The sequence below is a fragment of the Salmo salar genome, chromosome 05, assembly GCF_965601325.2.
Source record: "Salmo salar chromosome 05, fSalSal1, whole genome shotgun sequence".
Classification (NCBI taxonomy): Eukaryota; Metazoa; Chordata; class Actinopteri; order Salmoniformes; family Salmonidae; genus Salmo; species Salmo salar.
Window position 1 is genome coordinate 5514981 of NC_138295.1, and position 19043 is coordinate 5534023.

Consider the following 19043-nt stretch of genomic DNA (forward strand, 5'->3'; position numbering starts at 1 on the left):
GTCCTGCTCTGAAGCCTTTACCCCGAGGCTCCATCATGTTGCATTTGACTTCTACAGTTCAACTATTAACGTTCAAGTTCCCTCTCTCCCTTTTCCCTTTTACAGGAGGTTTCCCAAGCATTCCTAGAGAGCCAGGTATTCCCAACCCCACCTTCAGATACAGTACAGTAACATTCAGGCTGCAGCCCAAACACCAACCTATTCCCTATATTGTGCACTACTTTTAACCAGAGCTTTTAGGCCCTTTTTTTTTACCTTTGTGCCCTAGTCAACAGTAGTGCACTATATAGGGAATTTGGGATGTTGCCTGAGGCATTGGCCAAAGCCAGACACATAGGATCATATGAACTCAGTTGACCCTCTGATCAGTGGTGGTGGTGGGAAACATTACAGGTGGAAATACAGGTTGTCTCTAACTGCTGATCTGGGGTCAGATATATAATGTGCTTCCAAATTGCGCCCTAATGCCTAAATAGTACACTACTTTGACCCAGGGTCATTTTGGGATGTATCTATATGGTTATACTGTATAATATTCCCAAGGTTAAGTTAGTTATCTGATCCTAGAGCTGTGGTTAAGAGGACAACTTCTACCTCAAGCACTGGCTAACATTGTCTCCTCTCTATCTCCTTCTCTTCCTCCCCCCTTCCTCTCCTCCCCCCTTCCTCTCCCCTCCCCTTCCTCTCCCCTCCCCTTCCTCTCCCCTCCCCTTCTCTCCCCTTCCTCTCCCCTCCCCTTCCTCTCCCCTCCCCTTCTCTCCCCTTCCTCTCCCCTCCTCTCCCCTTCCTCTCCTCTCCCCTCCTCTCCCCTTCCTCTCCCCTCCTCTCCCCTTCCTCTCCCCTCCCCTCCCCTTCCTCTCCTCTCCCCTCCTCTCCCCTTCCTCTCCTCTCCCCTCCTCTCCCCTTCCTCTCCTCTCCCCTCCTCTCCCCTTCCTCTCCTCTCCCCTCCTCTCCCCTTCCTCTCCTCTCCCCTCCTCTCCCCTTCCTCTCCCCTTCCTCTCCCCTTCCTCTCCCCTTCCCTCCTCTCCCCTCCTCTCCCCTTCCTCTCCCCTTCCTCTCCCCTTCCTCTCCCCTTCCTCTCCCGTTCCTCTCCCCTCCTCTCCCCTTCCTCTCCTCTCCTCTCCTCCTTCCTCTCCTCTTCCTCTCCTCTCCCCCTTCCTCTCCTCTCCACCCCCCTTCCTCTCCTCTCCACCCCCCTTCCCCCCTTCCTCTCCTCTCCCCTCCTCTCCCCTTCCTCTCCTCTCCCCTCCTCTCCCCTTCCTCTCCTCTCCCCTCCTCTCCCCTTCCTCTCCTCTCCCCTCGTCTCCCCTTACTCTCCTCTCCCCTCGTCTCCCCTTACTCTCCTCTCCCCTCGTCTCCCCTCTCCCTCTCCCCTTCCTCTCCCCCTTCCTCTCCCCTCCTCTCCCCTTCCTCTCCTCTCCCCTCCTCTCCCCCCTCTCCCTCCCCTCCTCTCCCCTCCTCTCCCCTTCCTCTCCTCTCCCCTTCCTCTCCCCTTCTCTCCCCTCCCCTCCTCTCCCCTCCTCTCCCCTTCCTCTCCTCTCCCCTCCTCTCCCCTTCCTCTCCTCTCCCCTCCGTCTCCCCTTCCTCTCCTCTCCCCTCCTCTCCCCTTCCTCTCCTCTCCCCTTCCTCTCCCCTCCCCTCCTCTCCCTTCCCCTCCTCTCCCCTTCCTCTCCTCTCCCCTTCCTCTCCTCTCCCCTCCTCTCCCCTTCCTCTCCTCTCCCCCCCTCCTCTCCCCTCCTCCCCTCCTCTCCCCTTCCCTCTCCTCTCCCCTTCCTCTCCCCTCCTCTCCCCTCCTCTCCCCTCCTCCTCTCCCTCCTCTCCCCTTCCTCTCCTCTCCCCTCCTCTCCCCTTCCTCTCCTCTCCCCTCCTCTCCCCTTCCTCTCCTCTCCCCTTCCTCTCCTCTCCCCTTCCTCTCCCCTCTCCCTCTCCCCTTCCTCTCCCCTTCCTCTCCTCTCCCTCCTCTCCCCTTCCTCTCCCCTTCCTCTCCTCTCCCCTCGTCTCCCCTTCGTCTCCCCTTCCTCTCCCCTTCCTCTCCCCTTCCTCTCCTCTCCCTCGTCTCCCCTTCCTCTCCCCTCGTCTCCCCTTCCTCTCCCCTCGTCTCCCCTTCCTCTCCCCTCCTCCTCTCCCCTTCCTCTCCCCTCCTCTCCCTCCTTCCTCTCCTCTCCCCTCCTCTCCCCTTCCTCTCCTCTCCCCTCCTCTCCCCTTCCCCTCCTCTCCCTCTCCTCTCCCCTTCCTCTCCTCTCCCCTCGTCTCCCCTTCCTCTCCTCTCCCCTCCTCTCCCCTTCCTCTCCTCTCCCCTCGTCTCCCCTTCCTCTCCTCTCCCCTCGTCTCCCCTTCCTCTCCTCTCCCCTCCTCTCCCCTTCCTCTCCTCTCCCCTTCCTCTCCTCCTCCCTCTCCTCTCCCCTTCCTCTCCTCTCCCCTTCGTCTCCCCTTCGTCTCCTCTCCCCTTCCTCTCCCCTTCCTCTCCCCTCCTCTCCCCTTCCTCTCCCCTCTCCCCTTCCTCTCCCCTCGTCTCCCCTTCCTCTCCCCTCGTCTCCCCTTCCTCTCCCCTCCTCCTCTCCCCTTCCTCTCCCCTTCCTCTCCCCTTCGTCTCCCCTTCCTCTCCCCTTCCTCTCCCCTCCCCTTCCTCTCCCCTCGTCTCCCCCTCCTCTCCCCTCCCCTCTCCTCTCCCCTCGTCTCCCCTTCCTCTCCCCTCCCCTCGTCTCCGCTCCCCTTCCTCTCGTCTCCCCTCGTCTCCCTTCCTCTCCTCTCCCCTCGTCTCCCCTTCCTCTCCCCTCCCCTCATCTCCCCTCCCCTCCTCTCCCCTCCTCTCCCCTCGTCTCCCCCTCGTCTCCCCTTCGTCTCCCCTTCTCTCCCCTTCCTCTCCCCTTCGTCTCCCCTTCCTCTCCCTCTCCCCTTCCTCTCCTCTCCCCTTCCTCTCCCCTCGTCTCCCCTTCCTCTCCTCTCCCCTTCCTCTCCCCTTCCTCTCCTCTCCCCTTCGTCTCCCCTTCCTCTCCCCTCCCCTTCCTCTCCTCTCCCCTCGTCTCCCCTTCTCTCTCCTCTCCCCTCGTCTCCCCTTCTCTCCTCTCCCCTCGTCTCCCCTCCCCTTCCTCTCCCCTCGTCTCCCCTTCCTCCCTTCTCCCTCCAGGTGGACAGTGCTATGTCTCTGATCCAGGCAGCTAAGAACCTGATGAACACGGTGGTGTCCACGGTCAAGGCTAGCTACGTGGCTTCTACTAAGTACCAGAAGTCCATGGCCATGCAGTCCCTGAACATGCCTGCTATCTCCTGGAAGATGAAAGCCCCAGAGAAGAAACCCCTGGTTAAGAGAGAGAAACAGGAAGATGGATCCAACAACAAGGTAATGAGAATCATGTTGTTAAAGCTGATATCTTCTAAACGGCTGTTTTCTCCCAGAATACAACAGGTGTAGTAGACCTCACAGTGAAATGCTGAATACAACAGGTGTAGTAGACCTCACAGTGAAATGCTGAATACAACAGGTGTAGTAGACCTTACAGTGAAATGCTGAATACAACAGGTGTAGTAGACCTCACAGTGAAATGCTGAATACAACAGGTGTAGTAGACCTCACAGTGAAATGCTGAATACAACAGGTGTAGTAGACCTCACAGTGAAATGCTGAATACAACAGGTGTAGTAGACCTCACAGTGAAATGCTGAATACAACAGGTGTAGTAGACCTCACAGTGAAATGCTGAATACAACAGGTGTAGTAGACCTCACAGTGAAATGCTGAATACAACAGGTGTAGTAGACCTCACAGTGAAATGCTGAATACAACAGGTGTAGTAGACCTCACAGTGAAATGCTGAATACAACAGGTGTAGTAGACCTCACAGTGAAATGCTGAATACAACAGGTGTAGTAGACCTCACAGTGAAATGCTGAATACAACAGGTGTAGTAGACCTCACAGTGAAATGCTGAATACAACAGGTGTAGTAGACCTACAGTGAAATGCTGAATACAACAGGTGTAGTAGACCTCACAGTGAAATGCTGAATACAACAGGTGTAGTAGACCTCACAGTGAAATGCTGAATACAACAGGTGTAGTAGACCTCACAGTGAAATGCTGAATACAACAGGTGTAGTAGACCTCACAGTGAAATGCTGAATACAACAGGTGTAGTAGACCTCACAGTGAAATGCTGAATACAACAGGTGTAGTAGACCTCACAGTGAAATGCTGAATACAACAGGTGTAGTAGACCTCACAGTGAAATGCTGAATACAACAGGTGTAGTAGACCTCACAGTGAAATGCTGAATACAACAGGTGTAGTAGACCTCACAGTGAAATGCTGAATACAACAGGTGTAGTAGACCTCACAGTGAAATGCTGAATACAACAGGTGTAGTAGACCTCACAGTGAAATGCTGAATACAACAGGTGTAGTAGACCTTACAGTGAAATGCTGAATACAACAGGTGTAGTAGACCTTACAGTGAAATGCTGAATACAACAGGTGTAGTAGACCTCACAGTGAAATGCTGAATACAACAGGTGTAGTAGACCTCACAGTGAAATGCTGAATACAACAGGTGTAGTAGACCTCACAGTGAAATGCTGAATACAACAGGTGTAGTAGACCTTACAGTGAAATGCTGAATACAACAGGTGTAGTAGACCTCACAGTGAAATGCTGAATACAACAGGTGTAGTAGACCTCACAGTGAAATGCTGAATACAACAGGTGTAGTAGACCTCACAGTGAAATGCTGAATACAACAGGTGTAGTAGACCTCACAGTGAAATGCTGAATACAACAGGTGTAGTAGACCTCACAGTGAAATGCTGAATACAACAGGTGTAGTAGACCTCACAGTGAAATGCTGAATACAACAGGTGTAGTAGACCTTACAGTGAAATGCTGAATACAACAGGTGTAGTAGACCTCACAGTGAAATGCTGAATACAACAGGTGTAGTAGACCTCACAGTGAAATGCTGAATACAACAGGTGTAGTAGACCTCACAGTGAAATGCTGAATACAACAGGTGTAGTAGACCTCACAGTGAAATGCTGAATACAACAGGTGTAGTAGACCTCACAGTGAAATGCTGAATACAACAGGTGTAGTAGACCTCACAGTGAAATGCTGAATACAACAGGTGTAGTAGACCTCACAGTGAAATGCTGAATACAACAGGTGTAGTAGACCTCACAGTGAAATGCTGAATACAACAGGTGTAGTAGACCTCACAGTGAAATGCTGAATACAACAGGTGTAGTAGACCTCACAGTGAAATGCTGAATACAACAGGTGTAGTAGACCTCACAGTGAAATGCTGAATACAACAGGTGTAGTAGACCTCACAGTGAAATGCTGAATACAACAGGTGTAGTAGACCTCACAGTGAAATGCTGAATACAACAGGTGTAGTAGACCTCACAGTGAAATGCTGAATACAACAGGTGTAGTAGACCTCACAGTGAAATGCTGAATACAACAGGTGTAGTAGACCTCACAGTGAAATGCTGAATACAACAGGTGTAGTAGACCTCACAGTGAAATGCTGAATACAACAGGTGTAGTAGACCTCACAGTGAAATGCTGAATACAACAGGTGTAGTAGACCTCACAGTGAAATGCTGAATACAACAGGTGTAGTAGACCTCACAGTGAAATGCTGAATACAACAGGTGTAGTAGACCTCACAGTGAAATGCTGAATACAACAGGTGTAGTAGACCTTACAGTGAAATGCTGAATACAACAGGTGTAGTAGACCTCACAGTGAAATGCTGAATACAACAGGTGTAGTAGACCTCACAGTGAAATGCTGAATACAACAGGTGTAGTAGACCTCACAGTGAAATGCTGAATACAACAGGTGTAGTAGACCTCACAGTGAAATGCTGAATACAACAGGTGTAGACCTCACAGTGAAATGCTGAATACAACAGGTGTAGTAGACCTCACAGTGAAATGCTGAATACAACAGGTGTAGTAGACCTCACAGTGAAATGCTGAATACAACAGGTGTAGTAGACCTCACAGTGAAATGCTGAATACAACAGGTGTAGTAGACCTCACAGTGAAATGCTGAATACAACAGGTGTAGTAGACCTCACAGTGAAATGCTGAATACAACAGGTGTAGTAGACCTCACAGTGAAATGCTGAATACAACAGGTGTAGTAGACCTCACAGTGAAATGCTGAATACAACAGGTGTAGTAGACCTCACAGTGAAATGCTGAATACAACAGGTGTAGTAGACCTCACAGTGAAATGCTGAATACAACAGGTGTAGTAGACCTCACAGTGAAATGCTGAATACAACAGGTGTAGTAGACCTCACAGTGAAATGCTGAATACAACAGGTGTAGTAGACCTCACAGTGAAATGCTGAATACAACAGGTGTAGTAGACCTCACAGTGAAATGCTGAATACAACAGGTGTAGTAGACCTCACAGTGAAATGCTGAATACAACAGGTGTAGTAGACCTTACAGTGAAATGCTGAATACAACAGGTGTAGTAGACCTCACAGTGAAATGCTGAATACAACAGGTGTAGTAGACCTCACAGTGAAATGCTGAATACAACAGGTGTAGTAGACCTCACAGTGAAATGCTGAATACAACAGGTGTAGTAGACCTTACAGTGAAATGCTGAATACAACAGGTGTAGTAGACCTCACAGTGAAATGCTGAATACAACAGGTGTAGTAGACCTCACAGTGAAATGCTGAATACAACAGGTGTAGTAGACCTCACAGTGAAATGCTGAATACAACAGGTGTAGTAGACCTCACAGTGAAATGCTGAATACAACAGGTGTAGACCTTACAGTGAAATGCTGAATACAACAGGTGTAGTAGACCTTACAGTGAAATGCTGAATACAACAGGTGTAGTAGACCTCACAGTGAAATGCTGAATACAACAGGTGTAGTAGACCTCACAGTGAAATGCTGAATACAACAGGTGTAGTAGACCTCACAGTGAAATGCTGAATACAACAGGTGTAGTAGACCTCACAGTGAAATGCTGAATACAACAGGTGTAGTAGACCTCACAGTGAAATGCTGAATACAACAGGTGTAGTAGACCTTACAGTGAAATGCTGAATACAACAGGTGTAGTAGACCTCACAGTGAAATGCTGAATACAACAGGTGTAGTAGACCTCACAGTGAAATGCTGAATACAACAGGTGTAGTAGACCTCACAGTGAAATGCTGAATACAACAGGTGTAGTAGACCTCACAGTGAAATGCTGAATACAACAGGTGTAGACCTCACAGTGAAATGCTGAATACAACAGGTGTAGTAGACCTCACAGTGAAATGCTGAATACAACAGGTGTAGTAGACCTCACAGTGAAATGCTGAATACAACAGGTGTAGGTAGACCTCACAGTGAAATGCTGAATACAGCAGGTGTAGTAGACCTCACAGTGAAATGCTGAATACAACAGGTGTAGTAGACCTCACAGTGAAATGCTGAATACAACAGGTGTAGTAGACCTCACAGTGAAATGCTGAATACAGCAGGTGTAGTAGACCTCACAGTGAAATGCTGAATACAACAGGTGTAGTAGACCTCACAGTGAAATGCTGAATACAACAGGTGTAGTAGACCTCACAGTGAAATGCTGAATACAACAGGTGTAGTAGACCTCACAGTGAAATGCTGAATACAACAGGTGTAGTAGACCTTACAGTGAAATGCTGAATACAACAGGTGTAGTAGACCTCACAGTGAAATGCTGAATACAACAGGTGTAGTAGACCTCACAGTGAAATGCTGAATACAACAGGTGTAGTAGACCTCACAGTGAAATGCTGAATACAACAGGTGTAGTAGACCTCACAGTGAAATGCTGAATACAACAGGTGTAGTAGACCTCACAGTGAAATGCTGAATACAACAGGTGTAGTAGACCTCACAGTGAAATGCTGAATACAACAGGTGTAGTAGACCTCACAGTGAAATGCTGAATACAACAGGTGTAGTAGACCTCACAGTGAAATGCTGAATACAACAGGTGTAGTAGACCTCACAGTGAAATGCTGAATACAACAGGTGTAGTAGACCTCACAGTGAAATGCTGAATACAACAGGTGTAGACCTCACAGTGAAATGCTGAATACAACAGGTGTAGTAGACCTTACAGTGAAATGCTGAATACAACAGGTGTAGTAGACCTCACAGTGAAATGCTGAATACAACAGGTGTAGTAGACCTCACAGTGAAATGCTGAATACAACAGGTGTAGTAGACCTCACAGTGAAATGCTGAATACAACAGGTGTAGTAGACCTCACAGTGAAATGCTGAATACAACAGGTGTAGTAGACCTCACAGTGAAATGCTGAATACAACAGGTGTAGTAGACCTCACAGTGAAATGCTGAATACAACAGGTGTAGTAGACCTCACAGTGAAATGCTGAATACAACAGGTGTAGTAGACCTCACAGTGAAATGCTGAATACAACAGGTGTAGGTAGACCTTACAGTGAAATGCTGAATACAACAGGTGTAGTAGACCTCACAGTGAAATGCTGAATACAACAGGTGTAGTAGACCTTACAGTGAAATGCTGAATACAACAGGTGTAGTAGACCTCACAGTGAAATGCTGAATACAACAGGTGTAGTAGACCTCACAGTGAAATGCTGAATACAACAGGTGTAGTAGACCTTACAGTGAAATGCTGAATACAACAGGTGTAGTAGACCTCACAGTGAAATGCTGAATACAACAGGTGTAGTAGACCTCACAGTGAAATGCTGAATACAACAGGTGTAGTAGACCTCACAGTGAAATGCTGAATACAACAGGTGTAGTAGACCTCACAGTGAAATGCTGAATACAACAGGTGTAGTAGACCTCACAGTGAAATGCTGAATACAACAGGTGTAGGTAGACCTCACAGTGAAATGCTGAATACAACAGGTGTAGTAGACCTCACAGTGAAATGCTGAATACAACAGGTGTAGTAGACCTCACAGTGAAATGCTGAATACAACAGGTGTAGTAGACCTCACAGTGAAATGCTGAATACGACAGGTGTAGTAGACCTCACCGTGAAATGCTGAATACAACAGGTGTAGTAGACCTCACAGTGAAATGCTGAATACAACAGGTGTAGGTAGACCTCACAGTGAAATGCTGAATACAACAGGTGTAGTAGACCTCACAGTGAAATGCTGAATACGACAGGTGTAGTAGACCTCACAGTGAAATGCTGAATACGACAGGTGTAGTAGACCTCACCGTGAAATGCTGAATACAACAGGTGTAGTAGACCTCACAGTGAAATGCTGAATACAACAGGTGTAGTAGACCTCACAGTGAAATGCTGAATACAACAGGTGTAGTAGACCTCACAGTGAAATGCTGAATACAACAGGTGTAGTAGACCTTACAGTGAAATGCTGAATACAACAGGTGTAGTAGACCTTACAGTGAAATGCTGAATACAACAGGTGTAGTAGACCTCACAGTGAAATGCTGAATACGACAGGTGTAGTAGACCTCACAGTGAAATGCTGAATACGACAGGTGTAGTAGACCTCACAGTGAAATGCTGAATACAACAGGTGTAGTAGACCTCACAGTGAAATGCTGAATACAACAGGTGTAGTAGACCTCACAGTGAAATGCTGAATACAACAGGTGTAGTAGACCTCACAGTGAAATGCTGAATACAACAGGTGTAGTAGACCTTACAGTGAAATGCTGAATACAACAGGTGTAGTAGACCTTACAGTGAAATGCTGAATACAACAGGTGTAGTAGACCTTACAGTGAAATGCTGAATACAACAGGTGTAGTAGACCTCACAGTGAAATGCTGAATACAACAGGTGTAGTAGACCTTACAGTGAAATGCTGAATACAACAGGTGTAGTAGACCTTACAGTGAAATGCTGAATACAACAGGTGTAGACCTCACAGTGAAATGCTGAATACAACAGGTGTAGTAGACCTTACAGTGAAATGCTGAATACAACAGGTGTAGTAGACCTCACAGTGAAATGCTGAATACAACAGGTGTAGTAGACCTCACAGTGAAATGCTGAATACAACAGGTGTAGTAGACCTCACAGTGAAATGCTGAATACAACAGGTGTAGTAGACCTCACAGTGAAATGCTGAATACAACAGGTGTAGTAGACCTTACAGTGAAATGCTGAATACAACAGGTGTAGTAGACCTCACAGTGAAATGCTGAATACAACAGGTGTAGTAGACCTCACAGTGAAATGCTGAATACAACAGGTGTAGTAGACCTCACAGTGAAATGCTGAATACAACAGGTGTAGTAGACCTTACAGTGAAATGCTGAATACAACAGGTGTAGTAGACCTTACAGTGAAATGCTGAATACAACAGGTGTAGTAGACCTCACAGTGAAATGCTGAATACAACAGGTGTAGTAGACCTCACAGTGAAATGCTGAATACAACAGGTGTAGTAGACCTCACAGTGAAATGCTGAATACAACAGGTGTAGGTAGACCTCACAGTGAAATGCTGAATACAACAGGTGTAGTAGACCTTACAGTGAAATGCTGAATACAACAGGTGTAGTAGACCTCACAGTGAAATGCTGAATACAACAGGTGTAGTAGACCTTACAGTGAAATGCTGAATACAACAGGTGTAGTAGACCTCACAGTGAAATGCTGAATACAACAGGTGTAGTAGACCTCACAGTGAAATGCTGAATACAACAGGTGTAGTAGACCTCACAGTGAAATGCTGAATACAACAGGTGTAGTAGACCTCACAGTGAAATGCTGAATACAACAGGTGTAGTAGACCTCACAGTGAAATGCTGAATACAACAGGTGTAGTAGACCTCACAGTGAAATGCTGAATACAACAGGTGTAGTAGACCTCACAGTGAAATGCTGAATACAACAGGTGTAGGTAGACCTCACAGTGAAATGCTGAATACAACAGGTGTAGTAGACCTTACAGTGAAATGCTGAATACAACAGGTGTAGTAGACCTTACAGTGAAATGCTGAATACAACAGGTGTAGTAGACCTTACAGTGAAATGCTGAATACAACAGGTGTAGACCTCACAGTGAAATGCTGAATACAACAGGTGTAGTAGACCTCACAGTGAAATGCTGAATACAACAGGTGTAGTAGACCTCACAGTGAAATGCTGAATACAACAGGTGTACTAGACCTCACAGTGAAATGCTGAATACAACAGGTGTAGTAGACCTTACAGTGAAATGCTGAATACAACAGGTGTAGTAGACCTTACAGTGAAATGCTGAATACAACAGGTGTAGTAGACCTCACAGTGAAATGCTGAATACAACAGGTGTAGTAGACCTCACTGTGAAATGCTGAATACAACAGGTGTAGTAGACCTCACAGTGAAATGCTGAATACAACAGGTGTAGTAGACCTCACAGTGAAATGCTGAATACAACAGGTGTAGTAGACCTCACAGTGAAATGCTGAATACAACAGGTGTAGTAGACCTCACTGTGAAATGCTGAATACAACAGGTGTAGTAGACCTCACTGTGAAATGCTGAATACAACAGGTGTAGTAGACCTCACAGTGAAATGCTGAATACAACAGGTGTAGTAGACCTCACAGTGAAATGCTGAATACAACAGGTGTAGTAGACCTCACAGTGAAATGCTGAATACAACAGGTGTAGTAGACCTCACAGTGAAATGCTGAATACAACAGGTGTAGTAGACCTCACAGTGAAATGCTGAATACAACAGGTGTAGTAGACCTCACAGTGAAATGCTTACTTAGTCTCTAACCAATAGTGCAAAAAAAGGTATTATGTGAACAGTAGGTAAGTAAAGAAATAAAACCACAGTAAAAAGACATTTGAAAATAAGAGAAGCAAGGCTACATACAGACAGCGGTTAGTCAGGCTGATTGAGGTAGTATGTACATGTAGATGTGGTTAAAGTGACTATGCATGTATGATGAACAGAGAGTAGCAGCAGTGTAAAAAGAGGGGTTGGTGGGTGGTGGGACACAATGCAGATAGCCCGGTTAGCCAATGTACAGGAGCACTGGTTGGTCGGTCCAATTGAGGTAGTATGTACATGAATGTATAGTTAAAGTGTGCATATATGATAAACATATTCAACAACTTGGTGAAAACAAGAGTATAATCTCTGCTGTTCTATCGCAATGATGTCCAGTGAAGTGTTTGTTTAAAGTAACGTCTTTATGTCATCTCAAACGGACGTGGTAGTTTCCCCACTAAGGATTCCAGCTTTAATCACTTGTATAATCCCCTTCACAGTTCCCTGTCAGTGTCCAGGACTAAAAAGCTTTCAATGTGGAATCTCATTCCAGGACTAGGCTTCGTCTGTGTCTGGGAAACCAGCCATTTTTTTTTTATATATATATATTTTTTTGAATGGCCTGTAAGGAGATTTAATAATGCAAGACACATTTCTATGAAAACAGACATTTTAAAATGCTATTTTCTCTTCTCTTAGGTCAAGAGGTCATCCCAGAAGAAGCACATCAACCCTGTCCAGGCCCTCAGCGAGTTCAAAGCCATGGATAGCATCTAGAGATGGACCAGTCAGTTCGTTCGGGGGGGGTGAGAGGAGGTGGAGCTAGAGGGGGTTTGGGATAGCTAGCCTAGGATGGTTGGAGCTATTTTTTTTTTTTTTTGTCTTGTCACAAAAAAAAATAGAAAGAGTGAGAAAATAAGAATAGAATTGGTTGTAAATCATTCCTCCTTTCCTTCCCTGGTCTCGTCAAGCTGTCAGGTTTGACTTGATGTTGCTATGCAGGCTCACTAAGGTGGAACACTGAGCTCTCCCTCTCTCTCCCTCTCTCTCCCTCTCTCTCTCTCCCTCTCTCTCTCTCCCTCTCTCTCCCTCTCTCTCTCTCCCCCTCTCCCCCTCTCTCCCCCTCTCCCCCTCTCTCCCCCTCTCTCCCCCTCTCTCCCCCTCTCCCCCCCTCTCTCCCCCTCTCTCTCCCCCTCTCTCTCCCCCTCTCTCTCCCCCTCTCTCTCCCTCTCTCTCTCCCTCTCTCTCTCCCTCTCTCCCTCTCTCTCTCCCTCTCTCTCTCCCTCTCTCTCTCTCTCCCTCTCTCTCTCCCTCTCTCTCTCCCTCTCTCTCCCTCTCTCTCCCTCTCTCTCTCCCTCTCTCTCCCTCTCTCTCTCCCTCTCTCTCTCCCTCTCTCTCTCCCTCTCTCTCTCCCTCTCTCTCTCCCTCTCCCTCTCCCTCCCAGCCTAGTTTTCATTGAAACGACTGCATTCTGATTGCTCTGTCTGTATCCTACCGTAATGATGTCTCTACTGGAAAACAAAGCAATTAGAAAAAATAAAAAACGGGGTTATTTCCCTTCTTTTGATTTTTATTCCAATGTTGGTCTGACAAAGGAGGGTTTCATTGAATACTGTAAGATCTAATTCTGACAACGAATCATTTTGACCCTTGACCCCCTAACCTGTGACGTGAGATGCCCCTGTGTATTTTATAGAATTACATTCTAACATATTTTACAGTTGCGTGAGCGGTGGGAGGGTATTGAATGGTATTCTACTGTGTGCCGTATATAATGTGTACATCAGATGGGCCTTTTCCACTCTAAACTATCTCTATTATCTCATTACTCTGGTGAACCTTTGTTTTTTTGTTGCTTTGATTACAACAACAAAAAAAACGTTTATTTTTCATTCTCAATGTGTTCTGTCTAATAAAAGTTTGATATTTTAGTGTCGTTTCACTTCATACTTATTATACACTGGGTGGTTCCAGCCCTGAATGCTGATTGGCTGAAAGCTGTTGTATATCAGACCGTATACCACGGGTATGACAAAACATGTGTTTTTTTTTAACTGCTCTAATTACGTTGGTAACTAGTTTATAATAGCAATAAGGCAACTCAGGGGGTTGTGATGTATGGTCAATATACCACGGCTAAGGGCTGTCTGTATCCAGGCACTCTGTGTTGCATTGTGGTTAAGAACAGCCCTTAGCCGTGGTATATTGACCATAGACCACACCCCCGGGTGTTATTGCTATTGTAACACTGAATTGTCATTATTGAATGTTTTAAGTACAGTAAATCTGTTTTTGTTATCCTGTGACATTTGGAACTGTAAATGTTTTAGTTGTTTTCCCTGTCGTTAACCCCCCAGGTTTTATAGACTAGTCTGGATGAAGTCTTGTTTTCCCTGTCGTTAACCCCCCCAGGTTTTATAGACTAGTCTGGATGAAGTCTTGTTTTCCCTGTTGTTAACCCCCCAGGTTTTATAGACTAGTCTGGATGAAGTCTTGTTTTCCCTCTCGTTAACCCCCCAGGTTTTATAGACTAGTCTGGATGAAGTCTTGTTTTCCCTGTCGTTAACCCCCCCAGGTTTTATAGACTAGTCTGGATGAAGTCTTGTTTTCCCTGTCGTTAACCCCCCAGGTTTTATAGACTAGTCTGGATGAAGTCTTGTTTTCCCTGTCGTTAACCCCCCCAGGTTTTATAGACTAGTCTGGATGAAGTCTTGTTTTCCCTGTCGTTAACCCCCCAGGTTTTATAGACTAGTCTGGATGAAGTCTTGTTTTCCCTGTCGTTAACCCCCCCAGGTTTTATAGACTAGTCTGGATGAAGTCTTGTTTTCCCTGTCGTTAACCCCCCAGGTTTTATAGACTAGTCTGGATGAAGTCTTGTTTTCCCTGTCGTTAACCCCCCCAGGTTTTATAGACTAGTTTGGATGAAGTCTTGTTTTCCCTGTCGTTAACCCCCCAGGTTTTATAGACTAGTCTGGATGAAGTCTTGTTTTCCCTGTCGTTAACCCCCCAGGTTTTATAGACTAGTTTGGATGAAGTCTTGTTTTCCCTGTCGTTAACCCCCCCAGGTTTTATAGACTAGTCTGGATGAAGTCTAGTTTTCCCTGTCGTTAACCCCCCAGGTTTTATAGACTAGTCTGGATGAAGTCTAGTTTTCCCTCTCGTTAACCCCCCAGGTTTTATAGACTAGTCTGGATGAAGTCTTGTTTTCCCTCTCGTTAACCCCCCAGGTTTTATAGACTAGTCTGGATGAAGTCTTGTTTTCCCTGTCGTTAACCCCCCAGGTTTTATAGACTAGTCTGGATGGAGTCTTGTGTGCCTCATTGTATGCAGCCAAAGCTAATAGAGAGAAAATAATCGTTCTCTCCCAGCCTTCTGGTTTAATACATAACACTAGCCCAGGGGACTACACACACACACACATTGTACCACACACACACACACACACACACACACACACACACACACAGTCAATGAAACTCATGAAATGAGCTGACACACCCTGTTCAATCTCAAGTGTTTGATAAGTCAGTGAGGTTATAGAGGGGGGTCTGGGGTATAGACCAGGCTGTGGAGGGGGGTCTGGGGGATAGACCAGGCTGTGGAGGGGGGTCTGGGGGATAGACCAGGCTGTGGAGGGGGCTCTGGGGGATAGACCAGGCTGTGGAGGGGGCTCTGGGGGATAGACCAGGCTGTGGAGGGGGTCTGGGGGATAGACCAGGCTGTGGAGGGGGTCTGGGGGATAGACCAGGCTGTGGAGGGGGGTCTGGGGGATAGACCAGGCTGTGGAGGGGGGTCTGGGGGATAGACCAGGCTGTGGAGGGGGTCTGGGGGATAGACCAGGCTGTGGAGGGGGGTCTGGGGGATAGACCAGGCTGTGGAGGGGGGTCTGGGGGATAGACCAGGCTGTGGAGGGGGTCTGGGGGATAGACCAGGCTGTGGAGGGGGCTCTGGGGGATAGACCAGGCTGTGGAGGGGGGTCTGGGGGATAGACCAGGCTGTGGAGGGGGGTCTGGGGGATAGACCAGGCTGTGGAGGGGGGTCTGGGGGATAGACCAGGCTGTGGAGGGGGGTCTGGGGGATAGACCAGGCTGTGGAGGGGGGCTCTGGGGGATAGACCAGGCTGTGGAAGGGGGTCTGGGGGATAGACCAGGCTGTGGAGGGGGTCTGGGGGATAGACCAGGCTGTGGAGGGGGGTCTGGGGGATAGACCAGGCTGTGGAGGGGGGTCTGGGGGATAGACCAGGCTGTGGAGGGGGGTCTGGGGGATAGACCAGGCTGTGGAGGGGGTCTGGGGGATAGACCAGGCTGTGGAGGGGGGTCTGGGGGATAGACCAGGCTGTGGAGGGGGCTCTGGGGGATAGACCAGGCTGTGGAGGGGGGTCTGGGGGATAGACCAGGCTGTGGAGGGGGGTCTGGGGGATAGACCAGGCTGTGGAGGGGGGTCTGGGGGATAGACCAGGCTGTGGAGGGGGTCTGGGGGATAGACCAGGCTGTGGAGGGGGGCTCTGGGGGATAGACCAGGCTGTGGAGGGGGCTCTGGGGGATAGACCAGGCTGTGGAGGGGGCTCTGGGGGATAGACCAGGCTGTGGAGGGGGCTCTGGGGGATAGACCAGTTGCATCCTAAATGCCACCCTAAACCCTCTTCCCTATATAGTGCACTACTGAGCAGGACTTCATAGGGTTGTCATTTGGGCCACAGGCCAGTGGCTAAGCAGCCAGATAGTCTGATCAATATTCCTCCTCCTAGCTCTGCTGCTGAGAGGAGAGGAGGGGGAGGTGGGGGGGAGGGAGAGGGGATGGGGGAGAGGAGGTGGGGAGGGAGAGGGGATGGGGGAGAGGAGAGGGGGAGGTGGGGAGGGGATGGAGAGAGGGGAGGATGGGGTTGAGAGGGGAGGATGGGTTTGGGAGGGGGCGAGAGGCAGAGGATGGGGGAGGATGAGAGAGGATGAGAGGGGGAGAGAGGAGGGAGGAGGATGAGGGCCGGGAGGAGAGAGGATGAGGGGGGAAAGAGAGAACTAGCGAGAAGCTTTCTCCATGAATTAGTTAAAGCAGTGGAAGGTAATGTGGAAGTGTTAGCTGTGTTATCAGCATAGACTACGTCCCGGGCCAAATGGAACACTAATTCCTTTATATTGCACGACTGGGCCCTGGTCAACAATAGTGCACTATATAGGGAATAGGGTCCCATTTGGGACTTATGCTAGACCATATAACAGCTCAGTACAGTATGTAGGGGTGGGTAGTGCAGTGGGTTTATTTCTTTAAAACAGGGCCACTTCGGGTCTTCATGCTGCGATGCTTTAGCTTGTTGCTAAACATAGAGGCAGGTCACGTTGGGTTACAACGACAGATGGACAGAATATTGGTTTGTGTTTTAGCTTGTTTGAGCGTTACTTTGGACTGCGTGGTGTTATGTTTTGGAGTGGGTAGTAGAGAGTATTAGACGTCTCCCAAATGCCATTCTATTCCCTAAATAGTGCACTACTTTGGACCGGCACCTGTAGGGGAATAGGGCGGCATTTGGGACTTGCGTTAAAAGTGGTAATGTTATATTTGACGTTCTTTAACTTTTGTTTTTATTTGAGAACTAGGAGGCACTGTACTGCACCCTGTTTTACATATTCATGTTCCCAGCTTTCATTGCATAATGAATAAATGATTCCCTGTCGCCGCCTGTCTGTCTGTCTCATTCTGCTACTGCCGTCTACATTTCAAATTGTCCAAGTTGAAATCACTCCTTGGCTGCTTCCCAAATGGCAGCAGTAGTGCACTAGATGGGGAATAGGGTGAGATTTAGGAAGCAACCTTCCCTTCCATTGTGTTCATGTATCGCTCTTGATTTTATGATCGTGTCTAGTCTCTGTCACTACACCTAACGACTTTAAAAAAAGTCAGGATTATCTCCTATCACTACAGGTTGTTGTAATAGTGTTGATTATCTCCTATTACTACAGGTTGTTGTAATAGTCAGGATTATCTCCTATCACTACAGGTTGTTGTAATAGTCAGGATTATCTCCTATCACTACAGGTTGTTCTAATAGTCAGGATTATCTCCTATCACTACAGGTTGTTGTAATAGTCAGGATTATCTCCTATCACTACAGGTTGTTCTAATAGTCAGGATTATCTCCTATCACTACAGGTTGTTGTAATAGTCAGGATTATCTCCTATCATTACAGGTTGTTCTAATAGTCAGGATTATCTCCTATCACTACAGGTTGTTGTAATAGGATTCTCTCCTATCACTACAGGTTGTTGTAATAGTCAGGATTATCTCCTATCACTACAGGTTGTTCTAATAGTCAGGATTATCTCCTATCACTACAGGTTGTTCTAATAGGATTCTCTCCTATCACTACAGGTTGTTGTAATAGTCAGGATTATCTCCTATCACTACAGGTTGTTGTAATAGTCAGGATTATCTCCTATCACTACAGGTTGTTCTAATAGTCAGGATTATCTCCTATCACTACAGGTTGTTGTAATAGTCAGGATTATCTCCTATCATTACAGGTTGTTCTAATAGTCAGGATTATCTCCTATCACTACAGGTTGTTGTAATAGTCAGGATTATCTCCTATCACTACAGGTTGTTCTAATAGTCAGGATTATCTCCTATCACTACAGGTTGTTCTAATAGTCAGGATTATCTCCTATCACTACAGGTTGTTGTAATAGTCAGGATTATCTCCTATCACTACAGGTTGTTGTAATAGTCAGGATTATCTCCTATCACTACAGGTTGTTCTAATAGTCAGGATTATCTCCTATCACTACAGGTTGCTAAAACATGAACTTTTCTTTCCTATTCTAATGGGGAAGTTGTGTTTTTGTATGTCTGTAGGTCTGCTATACTGGAGGCTGTGTAGCATGAGAAATGCTACTCCAGCTCTGTCCTAAATGACACCCCTATTCCCTATATATTGCACAAGCGCCCATAGGGCCCAGGGCCCACTTCACCAATAGTGATAGAATTTAGGCTTCCTAGTGTTTTAACGATGCGTCTTTCCTACAACGGCCGAAGATGTTGGGGTGGCGGGTAGCCTAGTGGTTAGAGGAGGCGGGTAGCCTAGTGGTTAGAGGAGGCGGGTAGCCTAGTGGTTAGAGGAGGCGGGTAGCCTAGTGGTTAGAGGCGGCGGGTAGCCTAGTGGTTAGAGGCGGCGGGTAGCCTAGTGGTTAGAGGCGGCGGGTAGCCTAGTGGTTAGAGGCGGCGGGTAGCCTAGTGGTTAGAGGCGGCGGGTAGCCTAGTGGTTAGAGGTGGCGGGTAGCCTAGTGGTTAGAGGCGG

The 19043-nt window shown here is 47.4% G+C and overlaps 1 protein-coding gene across 1 annotated transcript in view; it reads left to right on the forward strand.

Annotated features, from left to right (window-relative positions):
- Positions 1 to 13685, forward strand: part of LOC106604127 (catenin (cadherin-associated protein), alpha 1) — a 246912-nt gene extending 233227 nt beyond the window's left edge. Inside the window, exons 18-20 of the mRNA XM_082974984.1 lie at positions 106 to 135; positions 3128 to 3340; positions 12454 to 13685. Of these exons, the coding sequence (XP_082831110.1) occupies positions 106 to 135; positions 3128 to 3340; positions 12454 to 12531 (321 nt within the window). The 3' untranslated portion in view covers positions 12532 to 13685. The remainder of the gene's footprint in view (positions 1 to 105; positions 136 to 3127; positions 3341 to 12453) is intronic.
- The last annotated feature ends 5358 nt before the right edge of the window (positions 13686 to 19043 follow it).